This window comes from Vigna unguiculata, chromosome 5 (genome assembly GCF_037176805.1).
Source record: "Vigna unguiculata cultivar grain cowpea cultivar isolate G323 ecotype 2 chromosome 5, ASM3717680v1, whole genome shotgun sequence".
In the NCBI taxonomy this organism is placed as follows: domain Eukaryota; kingdom Viridiplantae; phylum Streptophyta; class Magnoliopsida; order Fabales; family Fabaceae; genus Vigna; species Vigna unguiculata.
The window spans coordinates 45,974,009-45,997,666 of record NC_140796.1 but is presented as its reverse complement, the minus strand read 5'-3'; the positions used below and the strand labels follow the sequence as shown (position 1 = coordinate 45,997,666).

Genomic DNA, 23,658 nt, shown 5'->3' with positions numbered 1-23,658 from the left:
TTATATACTTATGCTTGGGTTATTCAAATAACCTAAACATATTCGACACTTCTAATTAATTAGATATCTTATAGAGGAAGAGGATTAATATGAAAAAGACGAATATGCAGAGGTGATACTGTGCTAAAGCCCATTTGATTCACAAGTGCCACCCACAATAAAACGACAAATTTATTGTTTATTCTAAGCCACATATGAACATGTATGTACACGTGATTTAAGACCAGAATTCTAATGTTCAGAAAATGAATGGCGTAGGAGAGAAGGCTGGCATCGCTCCCACCGTAACTCGCCTGCAACTTCACCAAAACAACATAAATAAAAATACACATTCAGCTACGGTTATCACTCACTCAACAAAATCAAAAAATTAAATAACTTATATATCACTACATATTTTCAATTATTAGAGTTCCGCATGTCATAATTCAGAAAGATGGCCAATAATTATGTGAATATTTAAATCCAATATTTAAAACATATGTACATTGAAATAAAATGTGTATTTACCTTTCTTTCTGGATATGATATTTTCTCTCTTCTACTTTACCGATACCATTATTCAACCAGTTAACCATTTGTTTTTAATTTTCGTTTTGTATTTATTTAATTCTTTTACATTAGTGTTACCATTTAATTCGTTATATATATATATATATATATATATATATATATATATATATATATATATATATATATTCATCATTAGTCCGGTGCAACTTGGGGAGGGAAAGTAAGGGGAAAACATCACTCCACTTCAAACTTTACGTGTATTTTTCTTCCAATAATAAAATTATGGTTAAGATAAGATTGGGAGTTGGCAATGGCAATGACCTAAACACTAAAAGATTGAACCACCAATGGTGGCATGGTATAGATGAATGAACATTTATTGATTACACTTTAATTATTAATTCTTGATAAGGGCCACTAATCCATTAATGCCTCCACCAATGCCATTTATGAACTTACAACCAATCTAATCTAACCCCACTACATAGTATCAAGCCATAATCACCCAAAACAATCTTCCAATAAAAACAATGAAAAGGGGCAAAAAAGTATTGTTTTTACAATTAAATTTAAATTTTTATTTTCATGAATTTTCATTAGATATATTACATATTATATATTAAAGTAAAACTTGAAATACAATGATCAACATCACCAAAATTATTTATAATTTTGCTTGTAAGTTTTCTCAAAAGCAAAAAAAAAAAAAAAAAAAAAAATCCACATTTTGAGTTTCTCTTCTTTTTCTATTATACCCAATACCTAAAATTGGAAATTCTCCACGTATTTTATTCCATTTTTTTATGCTTATTATAAAAACTTTATCCACACATGATCTTAATAATGAAAAATTAACGTAAAAAGGTCAACAACAGTACCCGTAATCGATACTCTCGCTGAAGTGACGGCGGTGAGAGTTTGTAGTGGCGCTGTTCTCACTCTTTTTGACGTCTCCGGCGGAGTCCGCCGTCGCGTTCCTCTCCCTGTGAGGCGGCGCGGCGTCCTCTGAAATTGATCCGAGGGAGGGCTTCCATTGGGGTTTGCGGCGGAGAGTCCGGGAAGGCGGAGGGACAGCGGACTTCGTGGCGGCGGTAGGATCGGCAGCACCGCCGAAGCAAGAAACGAAGAACCTCATTAAGGAAAACAGAAAAAGAAAAAGAAGGTTTTGGATTAATTAGTAGAGAATGGTTGAAGTTTCGAAATTTAGTGTTATGCCAGAAACTGTGTTGGTATGGTGTATTCTGCTACCACTTTATAAGAGACGCAGCCAAAGTAACGGCCAAATCAACTATTAGGTCCTTATCCATTGATGTGTATTCTGGTATCACTTTCTTAATCAAAATTTAATGTTGTTATGCCACAAACGAATTTCTTTAGATTTAAAATTTTGTTTGAGTATTTAAATTTAAGGTTGCAAGGTTGGAGGAATAAGTTAGCACGACAAATAAGATATATGAGAGAATAAATAAATTTATTGATTATAAAAATATAAATAAAACTTAAGTCATCTTTATGAATTTTACTTCGCAAATACAAATAAAACTTTATAAATAAAAACTTATAAGCTACCAACTAATATATATCAATTAATAACTAGTTTATCAACTAAACTTGTAAAGCAAACATTATTATTCTATTTCTAGTTTTAATACATGGGCACGTACTTCTTCTTTTTTTACTAATTTTGTATAAAAAATTAAATTTTGTATTAATTAAGTAAAAGAAAATTCATTAAGTAATAAGTGAATGATTGAATATTTCATTATCTTATTAGCCTTTGAGATTAAAGAAAATTCAATCAATTTTATTAAACATTTAAGATTTTATTTATGTTCTTAAAATTAATCCTAGATATTGCTGTTGTAACGTAGGCCTCCAAACTAAAACAAATATTCTTTTTAGTTGAAATCTTAAATAATTTCAGGAAATCATTGAAGTTTAATATGACTATAAGATGTAATTTTAAAGATTAAATTGATCATTTAGTATAAAAACTATATCAAACAAGTTATGAACATGATTTACAAAAAAACTACTAGTAAAATCAATATATCTTGAACATTATAAGATCATTTAAGGGTTTATTACCCTTTTTATAAAAATTTTCAAATTTGTATTTTTAGTTTCTAATCCATTTTTTTATGGATTCTAATTTCGTAGCAGTTTCTAACCGGCAGCCACGTGTAATTTGATTTTGTAAACTATATGTTCAATTATTTTTCGATTAGATTGGCATCTTCAACCGCTATAAATAAATAAGTAAATAAGTCATTAAATAAATAAATAAATGAGGATTAGAAACATATTTTATAAAACATCTCTTTTAATTGTCTTATCATATCAAGCTCTTGCATAACGTCGGATAAAATATATTAACAGGAAATATTAAAAAAAATTAATACCAATCAAAAAACTAATAAGTTAAAAATTATAGAGAAAAAAAAATATTAAATCCTTATTTAAAATTATACGATAATATAAAAATTTGCAGCACTAGCATATTTTTGATTGAATTTGTAAAATAATTTGCTAATACTATTAGTTAAGAAAATTTTAAGGCTATCTAAACTTTACAAATAAAATTTACATCATTCAATAGGATTTACATTCATTCGTATATTATATTAAAAAATAAATTTTAAATTCAATTCAATTTTAAAAATCAACTTATAAAATAAAATTTATTTTTAGTTATATACTATAACTTAGTCTTATCTCTTAATATGTGAAACTTTTCAATCATTTATCTAAGAATCTAAAATATGTTTTTCTTGTTGTAAAATATATAAAGTTCAATTTTAGTCACGTACAAAATACTCAAATTTCAGTACCATTCGAACAAATGTCTCATTTATCTCACGAAGTATTTTCTTAAATCATCAACACCGTCGTTCTCGCATTAGTTTGGTCTAGGGTTTTTTTTATGGTAAATATTTAATCTACTCTCTAAAGCATATCCCAATATCATAAAAAGATAATGATACTTTAACCCACTTTTTTTGACCAATTTTTAATCCACTATTTTCATCACCCTTAGATCATCACATCACATCACATCACTACAAAAAATGAAAATAAATGATCTAAAGGTGATAAGAGTGATGGGTTAAAAATGGGTCAAAAAAAGTAGATTAAAATATCATTATCATTATCATAATAATATTTGAAATGAAATAAAATTTAAAAAAGATTTTTTAAAATTTCATTTATGTTACTTAATTTTTTATTATTATTTTATTTCCTGAACATATGCATTATTATCATTTAAGTTTCTAGACTAAGAATTAAAATGACAAAAATAGATTAATTCAACAACTTAAATAAAACTAAAAAAAAAATCGTATGAATTTTTGTTAGTTTCAAATATTATTATCATAGCAATACAATATTTTAAGATTAATATATATATATATATATATATATATACATATATATATATACATATATATATATATATATATATATATATATATATATGCATTTATGTGTGTATACAAAGGCATGCAAGTGTATTTCTTAATTTTGTTAAATTTATTATTAAATATCTAAAAATAAATTATTTTTCCTCTCTTATTTTATATATTTTTCCTTCTTTAATTTTGTCCCATAATTTTTTATTTTTACTTTAAATTTTACTTAACTAAGATCGAAATATTTTTTACTAAGTCTTACATCCCTCGCCGTTTTTTATAAACGTGCCATTGTGCATAGCACGCGCCTGCTGATACTGTACGTTTATATATGTTGATGTTTTCAAACATTACTCACCACAAATGCTCCAATGTTTCATCACATTAACTTAATAAAATATTAGCTTGACAAATACTGAAATACATGCTCTGTAAGAATACCTACAAATAATCTTTGGCAATTTTTCTTAGAAAAAAATAAATATATTAAAGAAAAAAAATTGAATTGTCTTAACCTATGCACAATTTAATACTATAGGACGTTTAAATATAATTTAAATAAAAAAACTGCTAGGCAACATTTAGATAAAAAATAAAAGGATTAAATATGTTTTTTTTTTTAGTAAAAATTAGAATTAATCTCTCTTAAAAACCTTGAACCAATTTAGTCCCTTATATTTAAAAATGTGTGGATTTAGTTCTTTAAAGCAATTTATTTTAAGTTTATTTGACGCTTCAAATGTATTTCTCAACTAATATTGAAACAAATATGTGTCAAACGGTGTAAACAAACTAAAATACTATCATAAAATGTGTTTGAAACGTCAAATAAACTTAATAAAATTTGATTAAAATGACTAAATTTACGCATTTACAATGTTGGGAGACTAAATTGGTTCAATATTTTCAAGAAGGACTAAGTCCAAATTTCACTAAAGGTTGAAAGACCAAAAACATAGTTAACCAAAAAAAAAATACTATAGGACGATTAAGGTAAACCAGAAACACTTAGATAACATCTAAATATTGACTAGGTAAACGTCCTACAGTAAAAGTAGTTATGAACTATGTAGACTATCTTCATAAGGAGGTAAGATGGTTAGGGATCACAAAAAGTTTGTATGTGCAGGTAAAATTCACGATGGATACTAAATTGATATCTTTAATGGATACTCACTAGAAACGGGTACGTGTATTTAATTACTCATTTGTTGATGACGAGTACAAGACTGGTAACCGAACAAATTATTTTAAATAAGACAGATAGCGAATAGACACTACCGTACCCAATCCCTTGTCATCCCTATATAAGAACCCAATTGGTAGAAAAAAAAACCTACAACGCCTTGAGGTTTTCTACTACTATGAAAAAAAAGAAACATAAACTACAAGAAAATCCTTAAATAACAACTAATTTTAGCGATAAAAAATAGTTTATCACTATAGTGACTAATTTAGATACTAATTTACAAAATATAAATTATTTGTCTCTAAAATAGTTACTATTATGAATAAAAAATTGTAAATAGTGACCAGTTAGACTCGAAATTAGTCTATCACTAAATATTAATGTTTTGGCTAATAAAGGGAATTTGTTGCTAAATTGGTCACTAGTATTTTAATTAGTAACTAATTTAGACACTAATTCTTTCGGTAGCCAAAACATTGGTAACTAATGTTCATTAACACAAAAAAGGCCTATGACTTCTATAATTTTAGACTTTTGACGTTTCTTGAAGGTTCGATGTCATAACGCCAGATGTTAAATTGATGTTTGTTGTCTCCAACAGACATCAATTAATGTATGTTGCATTTATAACAAATATTAATCAATGTCTATTGTAAGGACAACATACTTTAATTGGCGTCTATCGTAGGGACAACACACGTTAATTGACATCTATGGTAGGGAAAACACACGTTGATTGATGTCTGTTGTGGGGACAATAGACGTTAATTGATGTTTGTTGTGGAGACAACGTAAATCAATTTTTGAGTTAGTCTTTTTCTTTTTTCGTCAACATTTTCCTCCATTGAAACCATGAAAAATGAATATACAATACAAAAATACACCACAAAAATTTCAAGAATTTTCTAAGTACTATGGATATCTTAAATAAAGTTGTAAAGTATGGAAAAAAGGGTGAAAAATACTATGAAAATAAAAAAATATACCTTAAATGATGAATTTTTTGAAATTTCAGAACTCCAATACAACTTTCTTTTTTGGAGCATCTTGATTCGAGGTCCCTAGTTAAAGTTATGACCATTTGAAAATTTTCACCACCAAATCTTGAAAACACTGAAGTTGTGACCAATATCTCCTACATGAACACTCTATAAAACCTTAAAATAGGAGAGAAGATGAGAAAACACCAATCTTAAGGACGTCGCCATTAGGTGACCTTGGAGCCTTAAGAACACACTTTAAATTGCACTTGGGAACACTACACAAAAACCAATCAATGAGAACAAGAAAAAATGTTATAGAGGACAATGAAATAATATTAATGTGTGTGAAAATGAAATTAAAACCACCTTGGACCTCGTCGTCATCGTTGCAATTTTTGGGTGACCTTGGTGGAAGCTCATGCAAAGAGAAGAGTGAAGAAAACATGAGGATCGTGTTGTTTCTTCTACTTTTTTAAAACAACTTAACGTCAGACTAAACAAATGACAAATGTTAAACAACAATTTGACGTCAGAGGTAGGATGGGCAACGTCAAATTTGGTGAATTATTTAGAAGTGTCACTGTGCATTTTTAATATTGGATATCGCTATGCCTAACATCAAAATGGTGGCGTTAAAGATCATTTTTGCACTAGTGGTTAGTGACCAATTTGGAGTCTAAATAATCACTAATTATTATTTTTTATTCATAATACTGACTATTTTATATACTAATACTTTTTAGTTTATAAATTAGTATTTAAATTTGTCATTATAGTGATCAATTAGTTTTTGTCTTTGAAACTAGCAGTTAATTAAATATTTTCTTGTAGTGGTACTAATATATTCTTCATTAATATTGTGAAAATAGAAATTGTTTTTCTTTTTACTAAAAAAGTGAGCAATAATTAATACATTATCACTAACAAATCCTTTTATAACGAACGATTTATTAGTAAAAGGTAATAGGCTTACTTAATCCAGGATCTCTACTCACTGTTTTAACCCTCGGAGACCTCTCTTTCCAGAAAAAAACTGGTGATGAATTTCTTGCTGATTTGTTTTCAAAAGGCTATTTAATACACTCACTTCTTTCTAAGATTCGATTCTCATTATGGTATGAACACCGGATTGCCTAGATGCTACAATAACTATCACTGAATTGACCAACGAACAAAACCTAATTTCCACCACAAATATCAAAGTACACATGTTGGTGCTCTTTGTCATTTAATCACTTTGTATCTAGAAAATTCGACTGAGTAATATGGACAAAAAGAAGCCACATAGAGCATAGGAAAATTTTGTTTGATACACATGTAAGGTTGGAAGTGGTGAGAAACGAAAACGCATAAAATTCCATGGTTTTCGGAGTGCCTACACTACAAGAGGTTATTGTCTAAAAAATGGTGACAAAGCAGTCGAAATGGAAATATCCAGTGTTTGGTTGTTGTCGTGACATTTTTCTGCAATTCCCTCACCAATGGGGTTTTCTTCTCACACCATTGGTTTCTTGTGTTTTATCCATGTGTGCAACAGTAGTAAATGTTGGGTTCATTACTTGTCACTTCCTCTTGGATCCCAGCTTTCTCTTCATTTGGAAGTTTCAGTTCATATTCTGTAATCAAAGTAGCAAATTGAAAACAACAGTGATCGCTGCCACCTTATTCCCAAATTTGGAAGAGAGCATTTCAATTCTTTAATCCATGACAGGAACCTACAACATTAATTTCTAGTTAGTAAGCTTTATGTTAGCCAACAATTTCGAAGTACTTTTCCATTCCTTTCAAAATGTTATCAGTTTTTTTTTTTTTAAAAAGTAGTTTCTATTTAACTATATTTTCAAAGTTGAAAGAACATTAATTATTATTACTAGCATGTATAATATGCATTTTTTAAATAAATGACATTATATTAATATGTAATGATATTGTAATGTTATTAAGATAATATACAAAATGAATTTATATTTATTAAAAACAAAGTGAAATGAATAGAGAAAAGATGAAAAAATAAGTATTAATGAATAGGGAAAAAGAGGAGAGAAGATAGACAATTTTAAAGAAAACATGTAAAAGTAATTGTTAATTTTTAAAAATTTAACAAATAATTTTAGAATTATGAAGTGTGAACATAAAAGAGAGAATCTTTGTGTATATATAGTTAAAGATTACTATTATATATATATATATATATATATATATATATATATATATATATATATATATATGTGTATGTATGTTGTATTATGGATGTATGTTATCTCTTTTTCAGCTAACTTATCTTGTGTGTTTTGTCGTTATTGTGTTTGTCTTCTTCTTTTTCCAATGATTATCTTATTGGTGTGAGCAAATGAGGATGCATGTGTAGAGAAACCTCTTGTGGATGAGGAGTCAACTTTTTGAGTCGTAGACCATGTTAGGTATAGATTTGGAATAAAACTATAGTAGAGTAGCTTAAGATGATATGTGTTATACATGGTCGGCTCAAAGATAAAGTGAGTAAATTACTTGCTTTAGGTCTCTAGTAAAATAAGGCCTCAATTTTTTTTTTACTACTAATATTTTTGTATTAAATTAATTATAAAATTATGTTTAAGAAAAAAAACCTCAAATTTTTTTTAGTACTAATATACCTCTATTCAATTAATTACAAAATTATGTTTAAGAAAAAAAAGGTCCCAAAAAAATATTTTATTACTAATATAGCTCTATTAAATTAGTTATAAGTTTATGTTTAAAAATAAAATTTAATTAAATTATTACAATTTTTATTGGTATTAAAAATTATAATTAATGAGTTAAAACTTTTCTTTTAGTAAATTATAATTTTATTTACCAAAATGAGAATGATTAGTGATATCTTTATTCTCAGATAATCAATTTGTATTCTATTTTATTCTTTTACCTTTCATTGACTTCTCTTGTCTCTTCTTTTCTAAGAGTCATTTTCTTAGAGTTTTAGCATATTACATTTCTTAAATTTTCTCATCTTGAATCTCATGTTGTCTGTATGTACCAATATTTTCATCCTCATTTCTAGTTAGTATATTTTTACTTTCTATTTGTGTTGTATTTATTTTTATTTTATTTTGGATTTGTATTAGAATTATAAATATGTTTCTTCTGTTCAGTTTTGTTTTTTAGTACTTTTCGATTTACGGGTTTCAAGAGCTTTTTTTTTCATATATCTTACCCATTCATTGTCGAAGAACAATAATTTTTTTGAATTATTTTTATTAATGATTAATCTTAAAATATCAAGTTGAGACTTCTAGATACTACAAGTCTATTATCAAGTTTACTTCCTTGACAACCAAAACCAAGTTTTATTGTTTTAATACATTCGTTTTATATACTTATCTTGAGTAGTATTTCATATATTATAATTTTTTATTTCACATAAAAATATATAGATATGTCAACTATAAAATTTGAATCAGGCTGTCCAGAAATTCAAAAAAAAGAAAAGAATTGAGACATTAACTGCATCACAAAAATGAACTAAAGATAATAAAAACTTATTTAAGCTCGAAAAATAAATTTTAAATAAGAAGTCTTATTTTTTAAGTTTGCTTTAGGTCTCCCAAATTATTGAGTCGTCCTGGTGTTATATTATCGTAGTCTTCCCATGGATTATCTATTTTTGACTGTTAATTATAAAAATCCTATTTTAGTAGTATTATGTTATTAAAATGGGGAGTCCAGATTCTCTATTGATTTTTTTGGTGTTGTTATCTACTGAGCATTAAAAATACACTGTGTTGGTATTTTAAATATCCTTTTAATATATTTTAAAACCTCAAAATTAGTGATAATCAGTGTATTATGAACACACAGTAGAAGAACAACACAACAAATCCCAGCAGATAATCCAAATTCTAAAATGGGATATTCCACAACACTACTGATGGATTTTTGTAGAGAAGTTTATTAGAGTGAGATTATACATAAATATGAAATGAGTCAAATTAATAACTTATATGATGATTGAGTTTATTGGTCTTTTTTTCCTTATATGATGATTAAATTTATCATTTCTATTCAATGTGGACTTAGATTCACACTTGAAATTATTTCCAACGATATTTAATTTAGTGGACAAACAAAAAGAGAGGAAAAAATTTCTAAATATATGAAATATAAAATATTAATAATTTTTCAATTTTAACTTTCTAAATATAAATACTAATTAAATATATTTTATATAAAATATTAAAAAACTCAAGAATTTTTTAAAAACTAATTAAAGTAAAACGATTTAAATAAATATTTTCATCATTCATCTTCATATTTGAATTTAAAATTTTGGATTTGATTTTCTAGTTTTTTTAATGCATGATTTTCTACTCTCCCATTTTTTTTTCTGAATACTCTTATCTTTTTTTGAATTTTTGAATTTTTTTTCATGACATCACACCTTCATTTAATTTAACATTTTTTACGGTATTTCTTTTTTTATTAATATTATCTTCTTTATTCTATTGTGAATATCATAGCAGAAACATTGAACTATTTATGAATTATATATTGTGATTTTGTATCTACTTTATATTTTTGGACATCGAACTTCTTTAAAATATCAACTTTCTTTTGATTTTTATTTTTCTTTTATATCTTTTTCAACTCTCCTCTCATCAAATGAGCTTTAAATTCTTCTATGTTGTTTGTATTTTTAATCACAAAATTTGTTTTAAGAAAAATAACTTTATTACATTTGTTTAATGAGCTTTAAATTCTTCCATGTTGTTTATATTTTTAATCACGCAAAATTTATTTTAAAAAAGAAGAAAGCTTTATTACATTTGTCTTACAATTGAACAACACCTAAATGCATTTAAATTCTAACTCTTCTCCGTTCCCGAACCTTAAAAATATCAAATTTGTTGAGGTGTTTCAAAACTTCTTGATATAAGCCATGTGATTTGTACAGTCACCATTTATAAACCAATCTTATGTAATTTTTTTTTTAAATATACTTTTTGCAAAAAGTAGTTTTTCTTCTCATTTGTCCTCTACAATCTGGACAACATCTTGAGGATGTTAGGCTTTACATATAATTTTCACATGCTCCAATTGATTATATTTGTGACATTTTATATCTATCAACACTTGTTTTGTTGGTGATTATTTTTCTTACAATATGAACAAGATGAAAAACAAAACTTATGCAATATTATTTTGGTTGTATTTGCTCCTCTTGTACTTCTTAACTTTGAAAGCACATTTGACATAATGAAATAAGGTACAATCAACAACATGATCTTCTTTCGTTAATCTTTGTTAATCTTATGTTTGCAAGATATGTATCATTTTTGTGAGAGTAATTGTTGATAAGTCATTTACGTTTTTCAACAAAACAATAAATGTTTTGTATCTTTGTTAACTGGTTACAAGATTGTTAGTATGATGATGTTTGATTTAGTCTCACATCGTTTAGTATTGTGATATGTGATTCTCTATTTTGGTATATAAACAACCTTATGTAAAGCTTAAGATACACACAGAAATAGAATACTTCCTAGTGTAGTTGTGGACGTAGGCGTACACATTACACTACAAGAAAATTGGCTATTATCTAGGAAAAATTATCTACAAAATATTTTTCGTAGATAATTTTATTTTATCTACGAAGTTTAGTCGTAGATAATGTATACATTTGTGGGTAACAGAAAAGTAAATTAGGTACGAAAAGTTTCATAGGTAACCATGACTCATTTTGGTGAAAAACTTTTCTACAAAGCATTACCTATGAAATTCTATGTAGATAACAAATATCATAAAAAAATATATAAAAATTATATTAAAAAACTTTACCTGTGATCATATTTCATACGTAAAAATCCTATTATTTTTTATTAAAAATAAAATATTTTTAAGTCACACGTCCAGACCATCTGTTTTTTCTAAGTTAGTAAGTTAGCAATTGATACTCGACACCTCCATTCTCACTCACTCGAAACCTCCATTCTCACTCACTCGACAGTTACCGGAAACCTCCATCATCGACATCATTGTAGACGTCGACCCATGCCGACCCACGCAGACCTCCATCCTACGCAGGAACGCCGACCTTCATCGTCGACCCACACAATGTGACTCCATGACAGAAACGCGTCCCGACGAGGTTAAGGTTCTTGTTCCAACTCTGGCCAAAACGAGGTTCATGTTGACAAAGCAAAACCCCTTTCACAAACCAAAACACTGCGCACGAGAAGGATTCAGAAACCCTCCGCGAATTTGGAAAAATTGTAAGTGATGAGTTTAGGGTTAACAATTTATGACAAATTTTCAAATTTTCTTATCTGTCCATTCATTTTATAGGTAAGGAGGATGACTCTAATTTCACGATTGAAATTTTGAGTTTTACAAATATTTCTTTGAAATATAAACATATTATATGAAGGAGGTTATAATTGATTTGATTAATTTACTTTATTTATATATATATATATATATATATATATATATATAATATAATATAATATAATATAATAGGGTATCAAATATTTATCATATCTTAATTTTAATTTTATCGATCTATATAATGATTAAATATATTTTTATCACTATGTAAAAAAATATTTTAAAATTTGAAATTTTTTTAGAAACTAATTTAAATAAATATTAAGTAAATACTTTCGCAATGTAACCCATGAGTTTGGGCCAACTTGATAAAGGAAAATGTCCAGTTATAAGGCTGATATTACTAAAGACAGTAAAACTATAGGATATTAGGAAATTTTCCTAAAAGTAGGCACGAGTAGGGCAAGATCTAGATGATGGACTAAAATCCTTATAAAATAGCATGCATATGCACTGGTATCCAAAAGACAACAAAATACTATATGTTTTGACTAAGTTCCTGAAAATAAGATGGTGTCTATTATTAGTTGCTATTTAATAAAAAAAACAAATTGTATCCTATTTATTATAAACACTATGTTCACCTTCGTATATGAATAACCCAATTTGACGTTCGAGTTTTTTTATAATATATGAAGTTCACACTATAAAAGTTAAACCGGTCAATCAAACTTATGTATATAATTTAATTTGAATGTGGAATGTCGAATTTGAAACGTTCTTGAAGAACTAAGTTTGAGTATTATGAAAAGATTTAGTTTGATATGACTAAACTTTAAAAATGAATAGCTTAATTAATCATTTGAGTTATGTTGCGTAATGCAATTTTTGTTTAGACTTAAATATTACTTCGTATCATGGTTTAAGGAATCCTGTAAATAGATACTTATGTTTGGTATAGCTTGACAAAATGATTTTATATGTGTGTAACATAATTGGATGTTTATGTTTTGTATAGTGTTATGTTATGGTTCAATGTGAGTCTAGATTCTTTATTAACTTTTTTGGTGTTATCTTTTGCTGAACATTAAAAATACACTGTATTGATATTTTAAATATCTTTTTAATATATTTTAAAAGGTTAAAATTAGAGATAATCAATGTATTATGAAGACACAGTAAAAAAATAGTACAAAAAAAGACTAGCAGAGAATCCAAATTCGTTCAATGTCTATTATAATCGAATGCTTAAAATTTGTATAGCTCAAATGTTATGGCATAATGCATAACATTGTTAGATGCTCACACTTGGTACTCAATGTAAAATAATGCTCACACTTGGACTTTTATAGTATAGCATGATGCTATCACTAAGTATAACTCAATATTATTGTTTAATCTTTTTATTATAGTCAAACATGATTCTTACACTCGTAAAATGTATTCTTTTTAAATTTATGTAGTACGATGCGATGTTTATACAATGTATATAGTTTATGACTCGATGTCATTACAATAATTAAGTTCAATGATTATACTTTTATATTCTTACAAATTGATTTGTCAATAAAGAATTTCTTATGAAGTTAAACTAGAAACATTTAAAGCATTACTACAAAAGAAAAAACTCAATTTCGCATAGATAAATAGTCACAAAATAAGGTTTGTATGTGAATTTATTGGCCCCACTGAAATTTTCATGTGTAATGTTATTGACCAGAAGAAAGAGAATGTGCAAGAGAGTGTTAGTAATTTACTTTTACCTTGAGGATGGTGGAAAAATAAAAAGCATAGGTAACATTATTTAATCCATGGGTGAAATTAAAAATAATTAAAGAAAAAAAAAACACATTACATGATCCAAATCCCCAACCGCAGCTTTTTGTTGCCAAATTCACATTCGTTAGCAAATTTTCAACTCGTTTCCCACTGTCGGGAAAGCTACCTTTCATCCCAAATGCAATAACCTTAATGAAATCTAACATTAGTCGCTTTTAGATTTCACAGGAGAGGAGATGCCAAATAAATATGTTCTTATGGGTATTGTTCTATCCTAGTCATGTTTTGACGGAGAACTGGGTATGGATATGGATATCGGTACGAGAAATCTTTGACTTTTTTAATTGGATATGGGGATATAGACGAAGAGATGTACATATCTGGCTTGTCCCCGTCCCCATACCTGTCATAATACATGTTCCCGTCATATCTCCGTCCCGGCTTAAATTATTAAAATATTCATAGTCAATTTAGTAACCTTATATATATATATATATATATATATATATATATATATATATATATATATATATATATATATATATTATCACACACTTTTTATTTTTTAATTCTTCTAATTGTTTATTTTTCATGAAATTCATTGGCATCTTCAATATATTTTTTATCATATCATAACCTTTATCCAATTATGTTCAATTGAATCGTGTTAATTAAATTTTTTTTATGTCTCACATTTGAATATTTCTATTCTTTTTTAATATTTTTATTTTTTGTATATTTTTCTTTCGCATGAAAATGTTTAACACTCTCAATTCAAGTGTTTAATAATATAAACTTTTTCATTTATTAGGTAATATAAAAAAATTATCTTTTTTAGTCTATTATTATTAATTTTTATATCATTTGAAGAACTCTTTTTGTTTTGCTAAAACAATTTTCATTATTTTTCAATCATTGACTATGTTGATATTTGAAAAGTTTTCTTAAATCTCTAAAGTATTTTTCATCTTATCACACCCTTAATTATATATTTGTTTTTCTTTGTGAGATTTCATTCAATAATCTCTCAAATTGTTTCGAAGACACATATTTGATAATTTTTTAATATTTTTATTTGTTGTTTATTGTTATCATGTAGAATAATATTTTGATATATTTTATATAAGTTTTTTTTTCTAACTCAATATCAAACTATAATTTTATCACTATAATTGTATAAATATATTTTATTTACTGTAATATAAAAATTTCTATAATTGTTATGATTTTTTTTATCACCATCCAACATATATTGAAGTTCAAAATATACAAGATTTATGTTAAAATTTTATTATTATTAGTTTAATTTTTATTCTTTGTATGATTTTGATCAAGTCTTGTATTATAACTTCTTTTAGTGTAAAAAAATAGAATCATTAGAATTTAAAAAATGAAGTAAACTGACATTTAAAATATACTTTAATTTGACTATTTGTTTTCCTTTTATATTTGCTTCAAATATTTTTAAATTTTATCAACTAGGTTTCATTAATATTTGCAAATTTAATAAATGTTTTGGTTCTCATGGAATTTTAATTGGTATTCTAATTTGAAATGTATACAATTATAATTTCTTTCTAAATATTTGATATTGAAGAAACAACATCCATTTAATATTGAATATTTGATAATATTATGTTTTCTTTATCGTAATTTATATTATTTTATAAAAATTAATTAATTAATATTGAAACAATAAGAAAGCGGGTATAATATAAATACGAGTATATACCCGTTACCTGATGAGGATGATGATGTGACAAAAATTTGATACTCGTTGGATTTGGGTATGGAGATGGGATTGAATTTTTTCTATGAAGATGGGTGTGAGATGGGTATGAGATTCCAAAACTCATCACCGCCCCGCTCCACTGTTATCCATATTCACAAGTATTTTTCATTTATCACTCTCATAACTCAAACTAGTGATACATTAAATTTATTTTTTACAATTTTCATATAGTATGATGTAATGAAACATTAATAACTTCAATGATAATGTAAATTTCTTTTTTATTTAAACTACATAAAAATTTGAAAAGAATCCAACAAATAACAAAAATAGTGTAATAATTAATTATATTTGTATAAAATGAAAATAATAATAATAGGTAAAAGGAAAATAAGAATAATAAGAAATGTAATAAAATATATAAGAAGTAATAATAAAAAATAATTAAATAAGTTAGAAGTTATAAGCTTAAGTTAGAAACTCCTATATTAAACTTACTTTGGAGTACTTATTCGTGTTAGTGAAAAAGTTCAACATTCTATAATTTTTAGTAAGTGCTAATAACAATTAAGCATGAAAGCATGATTGTGCTTTAAATGGTTTATGTAAATAACAAATCATGAAAGATACACATGTTAATCTAACTGATGATATAATATTGTGGAAGCTTATTTTATGTTTGACATCTCATAACATAGAAACTTTTAGATGATAAACATGTAAAAATAAGCTAACCTTGTATTATATGAAAACACACAAGTGCTTAGTTATAATGTAAGGAAGTTTACCACTTTCGTGGTCAAAAGAGATTTGTTAGAAGAAAGACAAGTCACGTAAGAAAATCTATTGAATAAAGAGAAAAAGTTGTTTTTCTTCACCAAATTCTTAAACTAAACATATGTCAGAGGGAGAATTGTCGACTTGACACAACACTATTGTTTAAGACAAACAAAGCATGTTGTCAAAGAAGAAGATAAGTACATTCAATTATTGGGATGTTGATTAAAGGAGAAAAGAACATTTATAGTTGCATAGAATTCATTTAATAATGCATTTGATGCATTCATCATTATCAAACCCTTAGAAACAAAATAATGCACTCAAAAGGAGCTAAAGATGCTTAATGGCCGCAAAGGTTTCACAATACCTACTTTCTTCCAAGTCTATATAAAGTTACGCAAGAAAAAGAAGAAAGTGAGAGACCATGTTGTATAGTGCCAAAATGTTGCTACAATTTCTAAGCTTCAGAGAATAACATTGTTTGTGTTAGAGGAGAATATCAATCTTACATACGTCAACAAATTATCAACCTCTCTAATGAGCTAAAGTTTGATGTGTGAACACTAATCATACCAATTATATATCTTAGTATAGTTGTCAAAATTGGTTAAACTCATGAACCATCCGGCCCACCACAGGTTGAACCCGAATATAAAAAAAATAAAAATAAAAAATCTACATCACTCTTAACTTAACAATTCAACTCAAAATACAAGCAAACTTTTATTTTTGAAATTTTGGAGGAGAGAAACTCACGTCATTACACTTCATTCACTCTCTACCTTTGTTTCTCATTAGTCATTTTCTTTTCCTAAGGTAGTAAGGTATAATTTAGAATTATGATTTAGGTTTTAGGATGAATGATTCATTTATTGTTTAAAATAAGAAAAAACAAAACTTTAAAATAGGTTTCGAATTTTTGGATCTTGGTTATATATTAACAAAAATTGTTAGATTGAAGAAAGAAAATGTTTTAATTTTTTTTAATTGAGGCAAGTCATTTAACCTACCAACCTGTGATGGGTCACGCTAGACTCAAATTTTTTAAGTTCACTAATAAGTGAGTCGGGTTGGGTTGGCTCATTAAGTGACCAACCCGTGATGAATCGGACCGAATGACTCATTTTGACAGTTCTATATCTTAGCCATGAATGATTGTTTGACAAATAATACTCAGTTATTATCCATGAGTGACTTATGTTCAAAGAGTACTTACTTGAGCTAGAAGTGACTTGTTAAATAATATTTGGTAAAGTTGGAAATGACTTATAAAAATAATACTTAAACGGGACTAGTAGCCAAGAGCTAAAAGAATATTTAGGTTAAGCCATAAGTGATTTCTAAAAGAATACTTAGTTGATTTAGGAATGGCTTGTGAAAAAATATACTTGACTGAATAGGAATGACTTGTTTGATAAAGCACTCAAAGGATTGGGCATGAGTACCTACGAACCCAAACATACTCAAAGGGCTAACAAGAAGTGTCTATGAGTCCAAAGAATACTCATAGTGTACTTTATAACATTACTCTAGTTAATTGAACTCAATTAGTTGATTGAAAATTAAACCACGAACCAATATAAATATACGGTATGTATTTTCTTTTCCTCATGTATTTCTATTTTTATATATACTAGCTTAGAAGATGAGTCTTTTAAAGAACACGCACAATAAGAACAATTTTATACAAGCAAATCATTTAAGTTGAAAAGTTTCATATGATACATTTCATCTTATGCAACCATTATCAACTAATTACTTAATATATAAAATTATCAACTGAATATTCTTTATCATATATTTACGAAAATTGTAAAAAATAAAAATAAAAACTCAATTGAACATGATTAGATTAAGAAAAAGTTAGTCAAATAAACTAGTAACTAACCTAATATCTAATTTAATGTATTTATTCTTATAAATTAAAAATAATAAAAAATAGCATAAAATACCTAATCATAAATACATGGGGGATTTAAACGACTTAATATTTTCCCGGGACATCACTAAATTCCATTGAAAAACAGTAATAGAGATCCACGATAATGGTGGAGACACCAAACGAAAAAACACATAATATCTTATAAATAACTTTTGAGAATAAGAGAGTTAGTGAAAAGAATTTCGATTCTCTACTGGATTTTTTATGTTGTTCCTTTACTGTGTCATTATAACATATTGATTACCATTAATTTTAACATTTTAAAATATATTAAAAAGATATTTAAAATACCAATACAATGCATTTTTAATGCTCAGCAGAGGACAATATCCAACAAAATTAGTAGAGAATTTGATAATCATAGTAAATACAGCTCAACAAAGTGTATTTTCACTCATTTTTGCATACAACTTTAAAGCTCGGTTTAACATTTATCACACTTCCAACATCATATATAAAAGTTCCTTCAAGTTGTTGGGTAAACTTAAATGTTTAAATGTGGGTAGTTAGAAGTTGCTATATTAATTGTCTAGGAGATTTCAAAAGGTTGAGAGTGGGTCTAGCTATGATTAAGCATGCAATAGAGTTCATTAATTGTGAGTTAGATAGTGATTATATTTAATGAATGTAGTTGAAGGGTCATGTCCAAAGGCCTATAAAAGGACCATGTAGTGCTTCATTTCAAAACACAACAAATCTGAATACAAAGAGTGTTTATCCAGAGAGACTTGTTTTTCAACAAATTAGCATCAGAGCTTGAGTGTTAGAGTGAGTTAGAGAGTTTGATCGAGATGGTCAGCTTAGCTAACAACATGCCCCTACCGAAGTTATCAAAAGGCGTCAGCTATGATAACTGGAGCCTGCAGATGAAGGCTTTCCTTGGTTCCCAAGAAGTATGGGAGGTAGTCAAAAATAGGCACCAAGAACCAGATGACATTGGAGAAATGGCGATTGCCCAGCTTGCTACGTTAAAAGTAACACGAGCAAAGGATAAAACGGCTTTGTACGTGTTGTACCGAGTTGTTGATGAGTCCGGTTTTGAGAAGATAGCAAATGTTATGTCTTCAAAAGAAGCGTGGGATATTCTAGAGAAGGCATACAAAGGGGATAACCGTGTGAAGCAAGTTTGGCTTCAAACTCTCAGAGGCAAGCTTGAATGGATGAGGATGAAGGAAGATAAATGGGTTATCGAGTACGTCTCCCGAGTTGAGACCGTAGTGAATCAGCTTGGTAGAAATGGAGAGACGCTACTCGCTTACCGAGTGATGGAGAAAATCTTGAGGTCGTTAACCGACGACTTCGAGAATATATTTTGCGCAATAGAGGAATCCAAGGACTTGACAATGCTCTCGGTGGAAGAACTTGTCGGGTTTCTTGAAGCGCATGAGCAGCGAAGAAGGAAGAAGAAGGAAGAGTCCCTTGATCAAGCACTCCAAGCAAAGGCAACCATTAGGGAGAAGAAGGTTCCTTATACTCAGAACACTCAAGGCCGAGGTGGTAGAGGTAGAGGAGGATGTGAAAGAGGTCAAGAACAGATCGGCCAATAAAATTGGCGTGGCCAAGGATAAGGTGGAGGTCGTGGTGGTAAAGGTCAAGGAGGACAGTCGAACAACTCAAGAGTTGAGTGTTTCAAATGTGGTAAGTACGATCATTTTGCCAAAGACTACTACTCAGGAGTTAAATGTTAGAATTGTAGGAAGGTTGGACATTTCGCGAAGGACTGCTGATCTGAAAGCAAGAAGGAAACGAACTTCCTTTTTAAGGATGTTGAGGAAGAAGGAATATTAATGATCTCCAGGAGATCAGGTGCCGAGCTAAGTTCGAGTTGTTCTAACAACTCAGTTTGGTACCTTGATACAGGAGCAAGCAACGACATATGCGAGGACGAAAATCTTTTTAAGGAGCTCACCAAAGTTGACGCTGGACATGTATCATTTGGAGATGCATCAAAGGTGGCAGTAAAAGGCCGGGGTACAATCTGGTACCTGCAGAAGAACAACCGAGTTGGACAAATCAGAGACGTGTACTATGTACCCGATCTCAAGAGCAACATATTGAGCATGGGCCAGCTGATGGAGAAAGGCTACTTGGTTCTGATGAAAGACCGAGTATTATACTTGAAAGACAAGTTGGATCAACTGATTGCCCGAGTAGAGATGAAGAAGAACAAGATGTACAAGTTGGACTTGAAAATAGTCTAAGAGAGGTGCTTGAAACTTGATGTGAAGGATGAAGCTATGATGTGGCACTTCCGGTTTGGCGACTTGCATTTTGGTGGGTTGGCCTTGTTGGTAGAAAAGGAGATGGTGTGAGGACTCCCGACTGTGGAGTTTGAAAGAAATTTTGTGAAGAATGCGTGCTCAGATTAATTCACACAGACATTTGTGGACCAATTACCCCTGAATCTTTTAGTGGGGAAAGGTATTTCATTTCTTTCATAGATGATTTTTCAAGAAAAACATGGGTGTATTTTTTGAAGGAGAAATCTGAGGTGTTCCGAGTGTTTAAAAGGTTCAAAGCAATGGTTGAAAAGGAGACCGACATACCTATCAAATCTGTTAGGTCTCACCGATGAGGCAAGTTCATCTCATCCGAGCTCATGAAGTATTGTGAGGAGCAAGGAATAAAGAGATTTCTGACAACACCATACTCACCCCAACAGAATAGAGTAGCTGAGAGGAAAAATCGAACCATACTTGACATGGTTCGAACAATGTTAAAAAGCAAGAACGTGCCCAAGGAGTTCTGGGCGGAAGCAGTGCAATGTGCCATCTATGTGCAAAATAGATGTCCACATGCTAAGTTGAACGAGAAGACACTACAAGAAGTCTGGAGTGAAAGAAAGTGGAAGAAAGCTGAGTGTGTCTCACCTCAAAGTGTTTGGCAGCATTGCTTATGGTTATGTTCCAGCTCAACAAAGGACCAAACTTGAAGATCGAAGCAAGAAGTACGTGTTTATTGATTACAATGAAAAAACCAAGGCGTATAGGTTGTTCAACACAATAACAAAGAAGGTGATTATGAGCCGAGATGTTCAAGTTGATGAAGAGAGCGAGTGGAAGAGGAACAACTCGGAGAAAGAGTCTAGAAGCTTGGAAATAGATACACCACCAACAGTGAGAGATCATGAGACTTTTGATGAAGAAGATGAACCTCTACAGCCTAGAGCGTGAAGCTTCCAAGACATATACAACTAGACTGACGAAGTACATGTTGTATGTTTCTTGGCAGGTTCAGAAGACTTGTGTTTTGAAGAGGGTATGCAGGAGGAGAAATGGCAAAAGGCGATGAATGAGGAGATCAGAGCAATTGAACACAACAACACGTGGGAGCTAACTAATCTGCCCAAAGGAGCTTGGCCTATTGGCATAAAGTGGGTGTACAAGAAGAAAACAAACGCTGAAGGAGAAGTTGAGCGATATAAAGTTCGGCTCGTAGTGAAAGGGTACAAGCAGAAGGAAGGAATAGACTATGACGAAGTATTCGCTCCAATGACGAGGATGGAAACAATCAGGTTGTTGATTTCCTTAGCAGTTCAACACAAATGGACAATCTTACAGATGGATGTGAAGTCAGCATTTCTGAATGGAGTCTTAGAAGAGGAAGTATATGTTGAACAGCCACTCGGATACATGCGAAGAGGTGAAGAGAAGAAAGTGTTGAGATTGAAGAAGCCACTTTATGGCTTAAAGCAAGTTCCACGAGTATGGAATGAAAGAATTGACACCTATTTCAAGAAGAATGGGTATGAGCAGTGCCCTTATGAACATGCTCTTTACATAAAGAAGAAAGGAGAAGATGTGATGTTCATTGCCCTCTTTGTTTATGACCTTATCTTCACGGGGAACAATGCTGAGATGATTAAAGCATTTAAAGAAGTGATGAAGAAGGAGTTCGAGATGACCGACTTAGGTCTTATGAAGTATTTCCTTGGTTTAGAAGTCATTCAAGGGAAGGACGATATCTTTGTGTCGTAGGAAAGGTATGTTGAGAAGGTCTTGAAGAAGTTTAATATGGCGAGTTGCAAACCAGTTTCCACCCCTATGGAACCGGGCACAAAACTTTCTAAGTATGCAGATGGAGACCGAGTTGATGCGAGCAATACCGAAGTCTGATTGGAAGTCTCAAGTATCTTACAAATACCAGATCAAATTTAATGTTGAGTGTTGGAATAGCAAGTCGGTATATGGAGGAACCAAGGTATACTCATTGGAAGACCCTAAAGAGAATTCTAAGGTACGTGAGAGGAACAATGTCACTTGGCCTGATGTATACTAGGATGAATGATTACCGACTAGTCGGCTACTCAGACAGTGATTGGTATGGAGATGTTGATGACCAAAAAAGCACGTCTGGATATGTATTCTTCATGGAGAGCATGACGTTCACCTAGCTTTCAAAGAAACAACCCATTGTAACACTGTCAACATGTGAAGCAGAGTATGTTGCAGCATCCTGAAGTGTCTGTCATGCAGTTTGGCTTAGAAACCTTCTAAGCAAACTGGAATTGAAGCAAGAAAAGGGGACTGTGATCCGAGTTGATAACAAGTTGACCATTGAATTGGCAAAGAACCCGGTCAATCATGAGAGAAGCAAGCACATTGATGTCCGATTTCACTTCATCTAAGAACAAGTGAATGAAGGAAATGTAGAGTTGGAGCACTTCAAAAGTCGAGCACAAGCTGCAGATATGTTTACAAAGTCGTTGTCATCCTCTTTTTTCGAGAACAAGAAGATAATACTTGGAATGAAGGACAAGAAAAGCATTTAAGTTTACGGGAGGGATTTTATTGGGTAAACTTAAATGTGGGTAGTTGGAAGTTGCTATATTCATTGTCTAGGAGATTGCAAAAGGTTGAGAGTGTGTCTAGCTATGATTAAACATGCAATAGAGTTCATTAATTGTGAGTTAGGTAGTAGTTATATTTAATGAATGTAGTTAAATGGTCATGTCTAAAGACCTATAAAAGGACCATGTAGTGCTTCATTTCAAAACACAACAAATCTGAATATAAAGAGTGTTTATC

The 23,658-nt window shown here is 29.5% G+C and overlaps 2 protein-coding genes across 3 annotated transcripts; one reads left to right on the top strand and one right to left on the bottom strand.

Moving 5' to 3' along the window:
- On the bottom strand, positions 1–1,831 carry LOC114185842 (uncharacterized). 2 transcript variants are annotated; one of them, XM_028073776.2, is made up of 2 exons: positions 1,392–1,831; positions 1–299 (listed from the first exon to the last, which is right to left on the bottom strand). In XM_028073776.2, the coding sequence occupies exons 1-2, from the start codon at positions 1,646–1,648 to the stop codon at positions 239–241; spliced, it is 318 nt and encodes a 105-aa protein (XP_027929577.1). In that variant the 5' UTR covers positions 1,649–1,831; the 3' UTR covers positions 1–238. The 2 variants fall into 2 exon arrangements, with proteins under 2 accessions (XP_027929577.1, XP_027929578.1); XM_028073777.2 differs by having other exon boundaries at positions 3–293; positions 1,392–1,829.
- Positions 1,832–19,422: 17,591 nt separating this feature from the next.
- On the top strand, positions 19,423–21,804 carry LOC146886483 (uncharacterized). Its single transcript, XM_085673468.1, has 3 exons — positions 19,423–20,134; positions 20,492–20,804; positions 21,447–21,804. The coding sequence occupies exons 1-3, from the start codon at positions 19,423–19,425 to the stop codon at positions 21,802–21,804; spliced, it is 1,383 nt and encodes a 460-aa protein (XP_085529594.1).
- Positions 21,805–23,658: the final 1,854 nt, after the last annotated feature.